The 12,585-nt window shown below is 37.5% G+C and overlaps 1 protein-coding gene across 1 annotated transcript in view; it reads right to left on the bottom strand.

Moving 5' to 3' along the window:
- Glrb (glycine receptor beta) overlaps positions 1–12,585 on the bottom strand; it is a 66,949-nt gene that overhangs the window by 15,095 nt on the left and 39,269 nt on the right. Inside the window, exons 5-7 of the mRNA XM_048424742.3 lie at positions 2,671–2,900; positions 2,466–2,548; positions 716–856 (exon numbers count right to left, since the gene is read on the bottom strand). Coding sequence (XP_048280699.3) covers positions 716–856; positions 2,466–2,548; positions 2,671–2,900 — 454 coding nt within the window. The remainder of the gene's footprint in view (positions 1–715; positions 857–2,465; positions 2,549–2,670; positions 2,901–12,585) is intronic.

Raw genomic sequence — 12,585 nt, 5'->3', positions numbered from 1 at the left:
TTTATACTGTGAAGTGAAATGTACTAATACTGCCGAACCTGCTCAGTGGCCTCCAGCTGATAATGTTGCTGCCATGGCTGAGCACTACATATTACGAGAGTGGAGGACTGACTTCTGTAGTTTCTTCAAGAGTTCATTGTAATTTAATGACTGAGGCTGGTTTGTTTTGCTGTTTAAAATTAGTTATTGCATGACCTGGACAAATAACACTACATAGGGAATATTCACAGCTGTTGAAGTATCTCACACTCTTACTGCTTCCCATGTACACCAAGTTCAATGATTTTAGAACTAACAAGACAGAAAAACTGCCACATAAATAAAACTGACCACCAGACAGCAGACAAACACAGACGGATTATACTGTACTATAGCAACTGTTTAGTGTCAAAGGCGAGCTTGTCAAAATTTGTCAACATCTAAGAAAACCATTTCCTGGACGAGTCTGGTTCATTACTATATTCATTACCATATTTCATTGCTATAATGAAATATTGACAACTTCTCACCCACAGAATTACATGGAGAAAACCCGATCGATTCCATTATTATAAGTCATCTATGTGAATGTGGTTGTGGAAAAGATTTTAGTGCGCGGTTATGAGAATACATTTCTTACAATTAGCTTATTTTTATCATCACTCCTTAGTCTATATTAAAGCTAAAACAAAACCTCAAAATCTGCATTACTTTTATTTCCTAAAATATCACTTACCAGTGCCTTTATAGTATTTCGTACAGTTGCCGTACTCGATGTCTTCCTTTTTAATATCAAATTGAGGTAAAGCAATTTTTTCCAACTGCACAGGATCTCCCGACTGCCAGATAAATCTCAAATCATCGGTTGTATAACCAACTATAATAAATACATGAACACTTCTGATTGAAATATACTTATCAATGCTTTCTTGTTATTTTAATAATCATATTACACATAAAAAAGGTGGGAAAGCCTGGTATGCTGCTATGGAATTGTAATTTAAAGTCCATAGCACTTGACTCTATGGTCATGCACAAAATATCAGCTTAACAATAACATGTCATCATTGTAAAAAAAAAAAGAATAAGGTTGGATAATCATCAAAAACAGATATAATCCAAGATCACCAAGTATAGAAAATCTCCTCTCTGATCAGCGTTCACAACCGTTATCAATGGGTGATAAATAATGTGCTAACTCTGCCTAAGTCCATTTTCAATCATTAACTATGTGCCTAAAGTGATTTTTATTTTAAACTTTGTTTTTGATTTTACTGATTTTTTTTGTGAATTTTACATCATGCATTCTGATCCCACTTTTCTCCCTAGCATCCCTAGAAACCTCATCCCTAGCATCCACCCTGTCCCTTGTAACCTCACCCCAAAACAAAACAAAATTTAAAAGGAAAACCAAAAACAACAAAACAAAGCTAAAATTTTAAAACAGGTATGATTTTAAATAGATCACTACAATGTTTCCTGAAGGAACTACACCACCACCACCACCACAACAACAACAACAAAAAAAAAACAGTAAGACTGTACCCAAGCCAACATCATTATAGCTTCCTTAAAGTAACCAGGAGTCCATGGCCTGGATCTACGATATGTGTCGACAACTCAGGACTACATCCTACATTAACCTACCATTGGATCTCAAAGACCATCAGTTTGTAAAATCCTACACAGTGTATCAAATGAGAACATTGAGTAAATATGTACTTAATTAAATCTGTATTAAATATATTCTGGTATGTATGCATATATGGTACTGAAACTTTGCATAGACTTACAAAGCATAATATGATTACTAGAAAGAAAGAAATGTCGTTAAAAGTTAGGATTTATTTTTATGTATTAATAAAACCATGAAACATATACTCAAACAAACATACAAGTATATTTTACAAAGTTATTAATAGAAATAGCTTAATCTTTAACCATCCATGCTAAAGATTCCTTATAAGATCACTATTCATTTTTCAAGGTTTATGATTTATTATTTTATAAAGACAATTATCATAGAAAATTAATTAATATATTTACAGAAAATTACAGTTAATAACATTTAATATGTCTTTTATACACTGTAAAATACAATCATAGGAACATAAGACAAGCAATTTATAAAATGTAATTTTTCTATACTTCCCTAAGAAAGGCACTTGGTTAGGTTTAAGTGTATTTCAATGGTCTCTTTTATGATGAGAATATTAACATCAGAGAAATTATGTTGTTAGAAGATCATAATTTGTATATACTTTCTGCATTACTAATCCAACTAAGTCTAGCCTTCAGAATAAGAAGTACACTGACCAATGTCAACTCTCTAAAAAGCCAGCAACAGAAAGATTTGTCATCTCTTAGATTACCATAGTTAGTATGGTACTAACATGACCAAAAGCATTATGGTTTTCACAGTTATATAACACCAACGAATAGAATATATCGTCTAGATATAAGGATTTATGGCCTCATTTACATACAGCTTTCAAGTTGCATCTTGCAGCGTTGTGTATCCATGGGAAACAGGGTTAAATCCAGAGGGCATGAGAGAGTAATAGACAACCTGAAGTAAGAGGCAGAGAAATTGGAATCATTGAATATGCATTTCTGTGGCACACTGATTTGATCAAAAAAATAAATAAATAAATAAACAAACAAACACAGGAATTACATATAAAAGGGTACCTCATGCTCACAAGGACATCTCCGTCACGGAAAATAAACAGAAGGATGTTTTCTTGGGTTACATCATGAAAATTGGCACTTTTTTCGTTGGCAAAGAACAAGTCAGGCTTCCACAGACACTTGTACATTGTGGGATCTACAGTCAGCGCATCGGAACCTCTGAAGTCACTAGGGAGCTTGAGCCTGGGGTCGTTCCATTTCTGTCTCAGGAAAATGTTCACTCTGTAGTCCTGGGGGGGAAAGCATGTCACATGCTTTTATATATATATATATTACACACACACACACACACACATATATATATATCTGCTTAAAATTAAAACAAGTGCATGTATGTGTATGTTTATAGCTCTTCTCAACAACAAAAGCATTTGTACTGTTAGCAGCTAACAAGCAATTCCACTTGGCCAGGTGATAGCATTATCTAAACATGAGAACTTCTAAACATTCCAGTCATTCTTTCCCTGCTCCCAAAGTAGGGTGAAACTAAGAAGAGATAAGAAGCAGAGGAAAAACAGTTCTATTTGTCTTTCGTTAAGTAGAAAGGTAAACAATAAAATGACAAATGTATGTAGGTTCATACAAATATACAATAACTCTACAGACCCCATTGTGCCTTGATACTTACTAGTAATGATTTCCAAGACTTCATGTGGATCTCAGAATCTCTATATGAAATGGCTTAGAATTTGCAAACAGCCTATGCAATCCTATATACATTTAAACCATTAGTTATAACAGTGAATACTCTGCAAATGTCACATGAAGAGCTGTTATAAATTGTGGCTTATGGAATAGTGAACAGAACATTGAGTAACTACTTACTAAAACAGCTGGGACAACCCCAAACTTCCAGGAGACACATGATGCTTCTAACAAAACTTTGTAGATATCGACTCCCCACACTCATTCATGACTTCCTCTTCATGACTAAGACACTTCATGCTAAGATTATTTCCCATATAATTTTGGCCATGGTACTTCACCGTAGCACAGGATGGGATTCAACTTGAAGTCATATTAAGCACACAAAGACGATCCATCTTAATTTGTTGGCCATCCCTGACATTATCTGCCCAAATCATTGATGTTATAAAGTTCTATATTCAAAGACGATTTTAATCACCTTCTCTAAGAGCTGTGCTTTGCTAAGGAACACCATCACATCAATATGTATTCAAACTCATAAACTTAAATTTGTATTCCCCGTCTTATAGATAAAGCATTCTTAACCAGGATTGATACAAGAAATACTACAGTCCCGTCTTCAGTCTATGACACTACTATGAAACTACCCCAGATGGAGTCTTCATTACTTAGAGATTTATTTTTTAATTGGTATACCACTACAACATCCTTTGCTAGTTATTTCCTATGCAGAAAGCAAATTTAGTGAAGCACACTACAGTACAAGAATATACGCCTAATCATTAGAGATCTTAAAGGCCTCCTTTTGCGCGAGAGTAATGTTTAAGTGTCTCGTTCTGCTTTGCCCTTCTGTCTGGAGGCTAGGGAACTGAGAACTCACCTCATAGCCGCCTGCACTCCTATCTCCTGTCTCATCCCTTGCTACAATTACAGTCTGGCTTCAGTTGTTTTCCTCTACTTTTATTACTATTTTACACATCAAATCATTGCCAGAAGTGGGATGAATAAAAAATTGAAAAATAACATTTAGATCACCATGTACAGACAGAGTCTCCTATCGTCTTTTGTGTAGAGCATCAGGAACTTCCCTAGCAGGTTTCCAGAGTAGGGAAGCTCTATTTTATTTTAATATTAGATTTTTCTGTTTTAATAGGCTAGTACATATACATAAAGAGATAGCAATTCTAAAAACCTATTAGCATTCTTTACACTAAAACAATTACCTTCTGGGATATGTCTGCCAATTTGCTTGCCGCTAATTAATTTTTAGGATATTATATCAATATTTCATAATAGCATTCAATATAATATCTTGGAGGGATTAAGGTAATGCTAACCTTTAATTAACTTCAGCATACTTTGCATAATTACAGAGTAAGCTCCCTCTAATATTCTGGGGTAAAGTTCAAGATTTATTATGCATTATATTTTAATTTACACATGCAAACTGATACTTCTGAAATCACATTTTATATCCTACCTGTTTCCAAAGCTGTAGGGCTAATTTATGCAAAATTAACCTTTTAAGGAGCAACTACACCAGTTTCAAAAGTGTTTCTCCTTGTTATTTCTATCAGCAGACACTGGCAAAGTACAGGGGAAATTCCCACAAAGTGTCAGGAGTCATGAAAAAACAAAACCCTCCTGTTAGGAAAATCAGGTATCAGTCAAGGCTTGCTCTCCACAAACAACTTTTCAAAATTTACACTAATTTGGAAGCAGAAGGTAGCAAGTGACACCCAGACACTGACTGATAGAATCTCTGTGGAATACACTGGGGACAGTTGGAGAGCAGCTAGCATATGAGGTGGGTGATGCAGGTAAACACTCTTTCAGTATTAAAGAAAGACAGAAAGTTTTGAGCTGGAGGAGAGCAAGATCCTTATGGTTCCTTAGTCTGCAACGAGGAGGTAGACAGCATTCAAGTGGAGACAGTTGGAAGCACAGCTTAAAACGGAGAAGAGCCTCAGTAAATTCAATCCTGACTCTCAGAACCAGATAATTCCTAAAGAAGAGTGTTGAAGGCTAGTGCAAGAGGCAAATTCTCATGGCAGCCAAAGCAACAGGGAGGGAGAGGAGAGACCAAAGGAAAATGAAATAAAGACACAGAAGCATTGGTTACACCATCACTGAGCAGGCTTCTGCACAGACAGGGATTTTGAGGTCTACACAACATCTAAGAGGCAGGAAAAATATCTCTTCTTGATATCTGATCAGAGGAAAGACAAGAGGAAGTTTCATAAAGACCCGTGTTGAGTCCACAGGTAGGTGGTTGTAGGAGAAAGGGTCCCTCTTCTCCCTGCTTGGGCCACTCTGAGGATCCAGACACTACTCTGAGAGTGACCTGCAGAATGTATCTCTCCTAAATAGAAATGAAACTGAGTCAGAACTATGCAGAATTCCACAGCGGGAATCTCATCTGAACCACAGAATAGAGTGTGACTCATCAGCTTCTTATGAGAAAAGAAGAATACTGACAAGTGCTTAAATGGAAAAGCATCAAAAACGTACAAATGGAAAGCTTGGCATGGGCCCTTCTAGTATCTAGAGGTTGGAAGATGATGATAGTGATACTCACACTGTCCATGCCATGGCCTGAACTCTCTAGGTGCCGCACAGCAACACAGAGACCAATGCAGAGAGAGTGACACTGAGAAGCTGCTTCTCTTATTGGAAGATGTTGCAAGGAGTGAGCTGCTTCTTTCTCCCGCTGCCCAACTAGCTTAAAATCAAAATAATCACACAGAAACTGTATTAATTAAATAACAGCTTGGCCCACTAGCTCTAGCTTCTTATTGGCTAACTCTTATTAATTTAACCCATTTCTATTAACCTGTATGTCACCACGAGGTCACGGTCTACCAGCAAATTTTCAGCAAAACGTCTATCTCTGCTTTCCTTCTTTTAGCATTCAGTCCGGTTTTCCCTGCCTACCTAAGTTTTGCCCTATCAACAGGCCAAGGCAGTTTCTTTATTCATTGACCAATAAAAGCAACACATAGACAAAAGGACCTCCCATGCCAGGAAGACAAATGCACAGATAATTAAAACAAAGACAGCATGGAAATAAGATCTGCACTTCTGCAGAGTGACCAAACAGAGAGGAGTCTGCACTTGCCAGCCAGGTGATTTACAGAGACATTGTACGCCTATGGCTATCAACACCTGTGATCAGACAGTTAATTACCAAGATTCTACACCAAGCAATCATGTTGCTTCCTAAGGAACAGTCTACACCTGCGCCCAAGCAATGGCTCACATACAGAGAGCACTACCTCTACACAGAGGAGTAACCACAGAAACAGACTCTGACATCGGAATCCAAGTCCAAGTGGATAAAATATCTCAACATAAAACCAGACAAATTGAACGTCATAGAAGAGAATGTGGGGACTAGCCTTGAACTCTTTGGCACAGGAGTCTGCTTCCTGAACAAAACACCTTATAGCACAGGCACTAAGATCAACAATTGATTAATGGGACCTCAGGAGACTGAAAAAGCTTTTGTCAGGCAAATGACACTATCAATCAATCAAAGTGGCACCTATGGAATGAAAAAAATCATTTTACTAATTCCACATCTGATAGAGGACTAATATCCAAAATCTATAAAAACTCAAAAAACTAGATATTAAGAAAACAAACCACCACATTAAAAATGGGGTACAGATCTGAGCAGAGAATTCTTAACAGAGGAAACTCAAAATGGGTGAGAAACACTTAAAGAAAGCTTTAACATCCTTAGTCATCAGGGAAATGCAAATGAAAACTACTTGGGATTCTAGCTTACACCTGTCCGAATGACTAATTCTGATGCAAGTGATGGCTCATGCTGACAAGGATGTTGAGTAATAGCGACATTCCTCCACTGCCACTGGGAGAGCAAACTTTTGAAAATCAATATGGTTGTTTTTGGAACATTTATGATGGTTCCTAAGAAAACTGAGATTGTATCTATTTCAAGAACCTTCTATACCACTCACTCTTAAGCATATACCAAAAAAAACCCCACTACACCCTACCACAAAGACACTTCCTCAACCATGCTTGTTTCAGTTTTACTGATAATAACCAGAAAGTGGAAACAGCCTAGATGTCCCCCAACAGAACAGATAAACAAAATACGGTACATTTACACAATGGAGAATTACTCAACTGTTAATAAAAAACCTGGCAGCATGAAATTTTCAGGCAAATGAATGAAACTAGAAATAAAACAAAATGAATTTCTCAAGTGAGTTTACCTATATTCAGAAAGATAAATAAAATAAGTATTTGCTTATAAGTGGCTATTAGCTGTTAAGTAAAAAGGAAATGATGAATTCAAGCTATAATCCACAGACCAGGAGAGGTGAGGAGAAGAGGAGGGGTCTAAGGGGAGGCATGGATCAAAAGGAGAAATAGATTTTACAGGCTAAATGGGGACAGGTAGGGAAAGGAGGGGAGTTCAGGTACGGAGGAGAATGTGGAGAGAGACAACTGGAACTGGGGGCATTTGGTGAGCAGTGTGGAAACTTAGAGCCCTGAAAACTTCCTGGAATGTCTGAACATGATCCTCCGGAGGACTCCTAGTGATGGGGAGCAACGGAGATACAGGGTATCAACGGGCCATCTCTTGTCACCAGGCAGGGCTTCCATTAGCAGAACTGGGTTGCACTCAATTTTGTTGTTGGCCAAGGGATTTCCACAGATATTTCCAAACAACCCAGGCTATTCGTAAGACCCTAAGACAAAGGACTGTCTTCTGTAAACTGACAGTGGGGTCCCATTGCCAAGGACAATATGTGCACAATTCATTGAACTTGGGAAAGTCAAGTAGGTGCTTATATTGAGCCTCACCCCTATGTTCTAGTCTCTGGTGCTGGAAGTTTTTCTGCAGCCTACTAAAAAAAAAAACACAGACACCAGCCCAGTCACAAAACCTTTGACTTACAATTTATCCCTGCCTGAAAAAATATGCTGGGACAATGGTGGCATTTAACTTGTAGGACTGGCCCACCAATATCTTATTTGACTGAAGTTCCACTCCATGAAATGGAACCCAAACCTGGCATTGCATGGGTAAGCAAGAACTAGACACTAGCTAGCCCAGAGTAACCCAAAAACTACTGGTTGAAAAATGTGTCAATAAAATGATCCTTAATGCATTGTGTTATACTCATAGATCACTGCCTTATTCAGTCATCGTGGAGGAGAGAGGCTTCCTCCAGTAGCAGATGGAGACAGAAGCAGAGACCCACAGCCAGACATTACGCACAGAGAGGGAGTCTAAATTGGAGGTCTCTGTTAAATCCTTTCCCCTAGAACACAGGAAAACCCACAGAAGAGTAAGGAGGTAGGGTGGTTGTAAGAGTCAGAGGGCATGGAGGACATCAGGAGAACACAGTCCTCTGAATCAACTAAGCAAGGCACATATAAGCTCACAGAGACTGAAGCAGCAAGCACAGGGCTTACATGGGTCTGCACCAGGTCTTCTGTGTATTAGTAGCTTAGCATTTATGGCACTCACTCCAGATTGTGAGAATGAGGGGGTCTCTGATTCTTGTGCCTTCTCTTGGGGCTCTTTTCTTCTTGTTGGGTTGCCTTGCCCAGCCAGGACAGAATGGTTTTGCTTTATCTTATTATATTTTCTTTTATCATCCTTTGTTATGTCTTAGAAGCCTGTTCTTTTCTAATGACAGATGTAGGGAAGTAGATAAAGAGGGTAGGGAAAGAGGTGAGAAACTGGAAGGAGAAACTATATTCAGGATATATTGGATGAGAAAAGAATCTATTTTCAATTAAGAAAAGAATTTAATTTTATAGATGACTTTGTCCAAATGTGGCTTTAACCTCTCATTATATTAATAAGATTTCCCACAAAATAATAGAAATGAGAGTGTTGGGAGCAGAAAGGGGCTAAAAAGAGGAGTTATATGGGTGAGAATGGGACAGATACAGTGAAACACATGACTTTTTGAATGAAAATGTCTTTATGAAACTTTCAACATACACAATGAAGATACACCAGAAATAATTTTGTTGCTCTAATTGATAAGCCTGAGGACTATGGAACCATAGATTTGTAAAGGCAAAGTTCCTGATTCAAATCTCAATTCTCTATCATAAATCCTTTGACCACAAGCTAGTTTCTTAACCTTCTAATCTTAGTCTCCTTTACTTCAGACAAACGTCTGTATACAGTGCACCTCATTCAGTTTGTGCTAGAGTGTGTTCACTGGTCTACATGTCTTAAGGGCACCTTATTTCTAGGTGACAAATATCAACACTCTGCTAACACATTTTCTTAGCACCTCCTGTACCTTCTTTCCTGAAGCTCAATTACGGTGAGTTCAATCTATTACATAAGCTTTAGATTTCATGGATGATTCCTTTGTATGTGCATATGTGTAGTTGTGAGCGTGGGTTCATGTGAATCCGTGTGCATGTAGCAATCAAAGGTCAGCCACAAGCATCAATCCTCTGAGCCATCACCCTGTTAATATTTTTTTTGTTTGCTTGTTTTGTTTAGGGCTGTTTCCCATACATCTGGAGCTCACCAAGGAGATGACAGTGGCAAACTCCAGGGATTCATCTGTCTCCACCTCCCGATGCTGAGATTGCAAATCATGGCCATCTTTGTTAACCCCGGGTTCTGCAGATCAGACTCAGGTACTCATGTGTCCCTGAAAAGCATTTCACCAACTAAACTATTCTTTATTGGCTACTTTATTGTCCATTAAAATAATAACCCAATGAACAACTCCCTGAACTAGAAGTTTCTATTTCATTGTGTCAGTCACTGTATCATTTATTATTATTATGTTTTATTTTGAAAGAACTTCAATAACACTTTCTGATTAATTATATAACTATTTATTATTGGGTTTCGGTATATGCTGCAGCAAGATCATATATCTTTTAAAAAACATTTTAAATTTGAGGATTCAAATGAAGAGTTTGGTTCAACACTCACTAGAAAATAAAAATTCATTAGTTATTATCATTTGGTTAATGTTTAACGCAAAACTAGTTATTGGCCTTTGAAATGCTCTACCAACTTTCTCTGAAATTGATCATTTTTTATTTTTTAATTGCTCCATCACAATAATTATAGTGCTATCGCTTATTTTGCTATAAACTAATTCCCATCAGAAACAATGCATGTTATCCGTGAGGAATGACTTGATTGTTTGCAAAGCACTTGCTGACAAATAGTACTCATTGCTCGTTCTAAGTAACTCACTATTATTCATTATTTGGAAAATGGATGTTCTACAAATTCTCAGTACCAATTAACACTCAAATTAAACTGTTTCTCTAAGGCAATAAAACATTTCACAATGAGACACTAAAGCCAGTTATGTTTCATTCATGATATGTTAGTAGTAAGAACCATTTATCTTCATTTCAGAAAATTTAGGAGGCAATCTCTTTTGTGATTCCCTTTTACCTGGTTCCCATATAAGTAATCGTTAAGTCATTTCCTTTCTTTACATTGTGATGAAAAATAAAATTAGTATGCAAGGAAATAAAAAGACCAACACTTGCAGCATCTGGCAGCATTATAATTAAGGCTCTGTCAATGATTGCTCAGAAACATAATCCGCAGTGATGCCAAATATAGGGTTCTGTGAGACTGGAAGTTTCCTATGAGACTTGTTGGGTTATAAAAATACTAATTAAATGCTCCTAATTCATACTTCACTGATTTTTCTCAAAAATACCAGTTTTTAAAGTCTGTTAGTAAGTTCTATTGAACTTTTTATTTTAATTTTATTAGTATGTACATTTTTCCAGACCTACACCAATTCCCTGCTTGTATTTGCAATTCTTCACTAAGACTACTAACATCAGCCTAAAAACCTCTTGAGATTAGCACCTTTATCCATTCCTATTGTAAGAGCATGATACTTTATGCAATTTCTAAGGAATAGACGTGTACTGTACACAGTTCTGAGATTGGAAGTCAGATAAAGGTCTGTTCATCAAAGCAACTTCTTGATTTGTCTGATTCACAAATGGACAAAAGGACAAAATGGAATGGGAAAACAGGCTCCCTCTGGTCCCCTTCAGTGGATATGGCTGTCATTATTGAGGGCTCCACCTTAAGTCTTTTTCAGTCCCCAAAAGCCCTACCTCTTAATGTGATTGCACTGGTGTTTAGTTTACATACATGAGTTTTGGAAGGACCTGAAGAGCCGGAAGATGGCAAGCAGAAACCTGCTGGGACTGTGTGTTCAGAAAGCGCTCAGTATATTTCTATTAAATACAGGAGAGAAGAAGCAAACCCTGTGATGGTTTGACAGGCCCTAAAGTTTAACAGGTTTCAAGTGTCAAACTTAACTTCCTTCCTATGAACTGAGAATGATGACTTACTAGAAAGAGAAAACCAAACTTAAACCATAAAAACGAACTTACTCCTTCAACCTTTTACACTAAAAGAGCGACTTTGCCATAGAGATACTGTAATTTTAAAGATTTATATTTAAATAGATCCCCTTTCACGTCTTAGTATGATTTACTTTAAGGATCTATTTTAGAAATTACTCAGTATAAATCAAGGGACATACTTGGCACATCTAGAGTCAGATATCATTGGATAAGCCTCTAGCAGGACAAGGAATAAGTTTTGTTTGATCACATAGTCCTCCTGCAGGATTTACGTCCATGAAAGTATTATTTACAAACATTCAAAAACATATGTATTAATGTCCTATTTGCTGTCATAACAAAATAAACAAAAATGTGGTGGAGTGAAATATCGTAAGTTCAATGTCTTAGACAGAAGACCAAAATAACCACATGAAACTCTAGCTTTCTCTCCACCAGGCTGGTTTTGTCTCAGGAGTTGAGGACATGATTCCTTTTCCCTTCTTTCAGCTTTACTATATACCTAGAGTTTTAGGTCATGGTCCTTCCACGTGGCTTTCCAATCCATGTTTCCTCCACTACAGTTCTGATCCATGCTCTGATCTTCCTATCTCCTTTATCGTATCTCTCACGGGAACAAGTGACCACTACAATGAACTGGCCACTCGTTTTCTTAAGAGCATGAATTTAACAGTATCTGCCACGGCTCCTTGTCCATTGGCACCACCGGAGCCTCTTTCCTGTCATGAGGACAGGGACAGCAATGGTACACCACAGGGGAAACCTTGAAGATTAAAAACTTGAGATGAAACAAGGGAGTTGGGATATGGTTCAGCAGGCAGAGGCTCTTGTCCCCAAGCCTGCTGACTTGAGTTCATTCACTGGAAACCCCATGGTCAAAGGAAAAAGCCAACT

This window comes from Myodes glareolus, chromosome 20 (genome assembly GCF_982192425.1).
Source record: "Myodes glareolus chromosome 20, mMyoGla1.1, whole genome shotgun sequence".
NCBI classification, from domain to species: Eukaryota; Metazoa; Chordata; class Mammalia; order Rodentia; family Cricetidae; genus Myodes; species Myodes glareolus.
The sequence above is the reverse complement of the archived record's forward strand: the minus strand, read 5'-3'. Positions and strand labels throughout refer to the sequence as shown.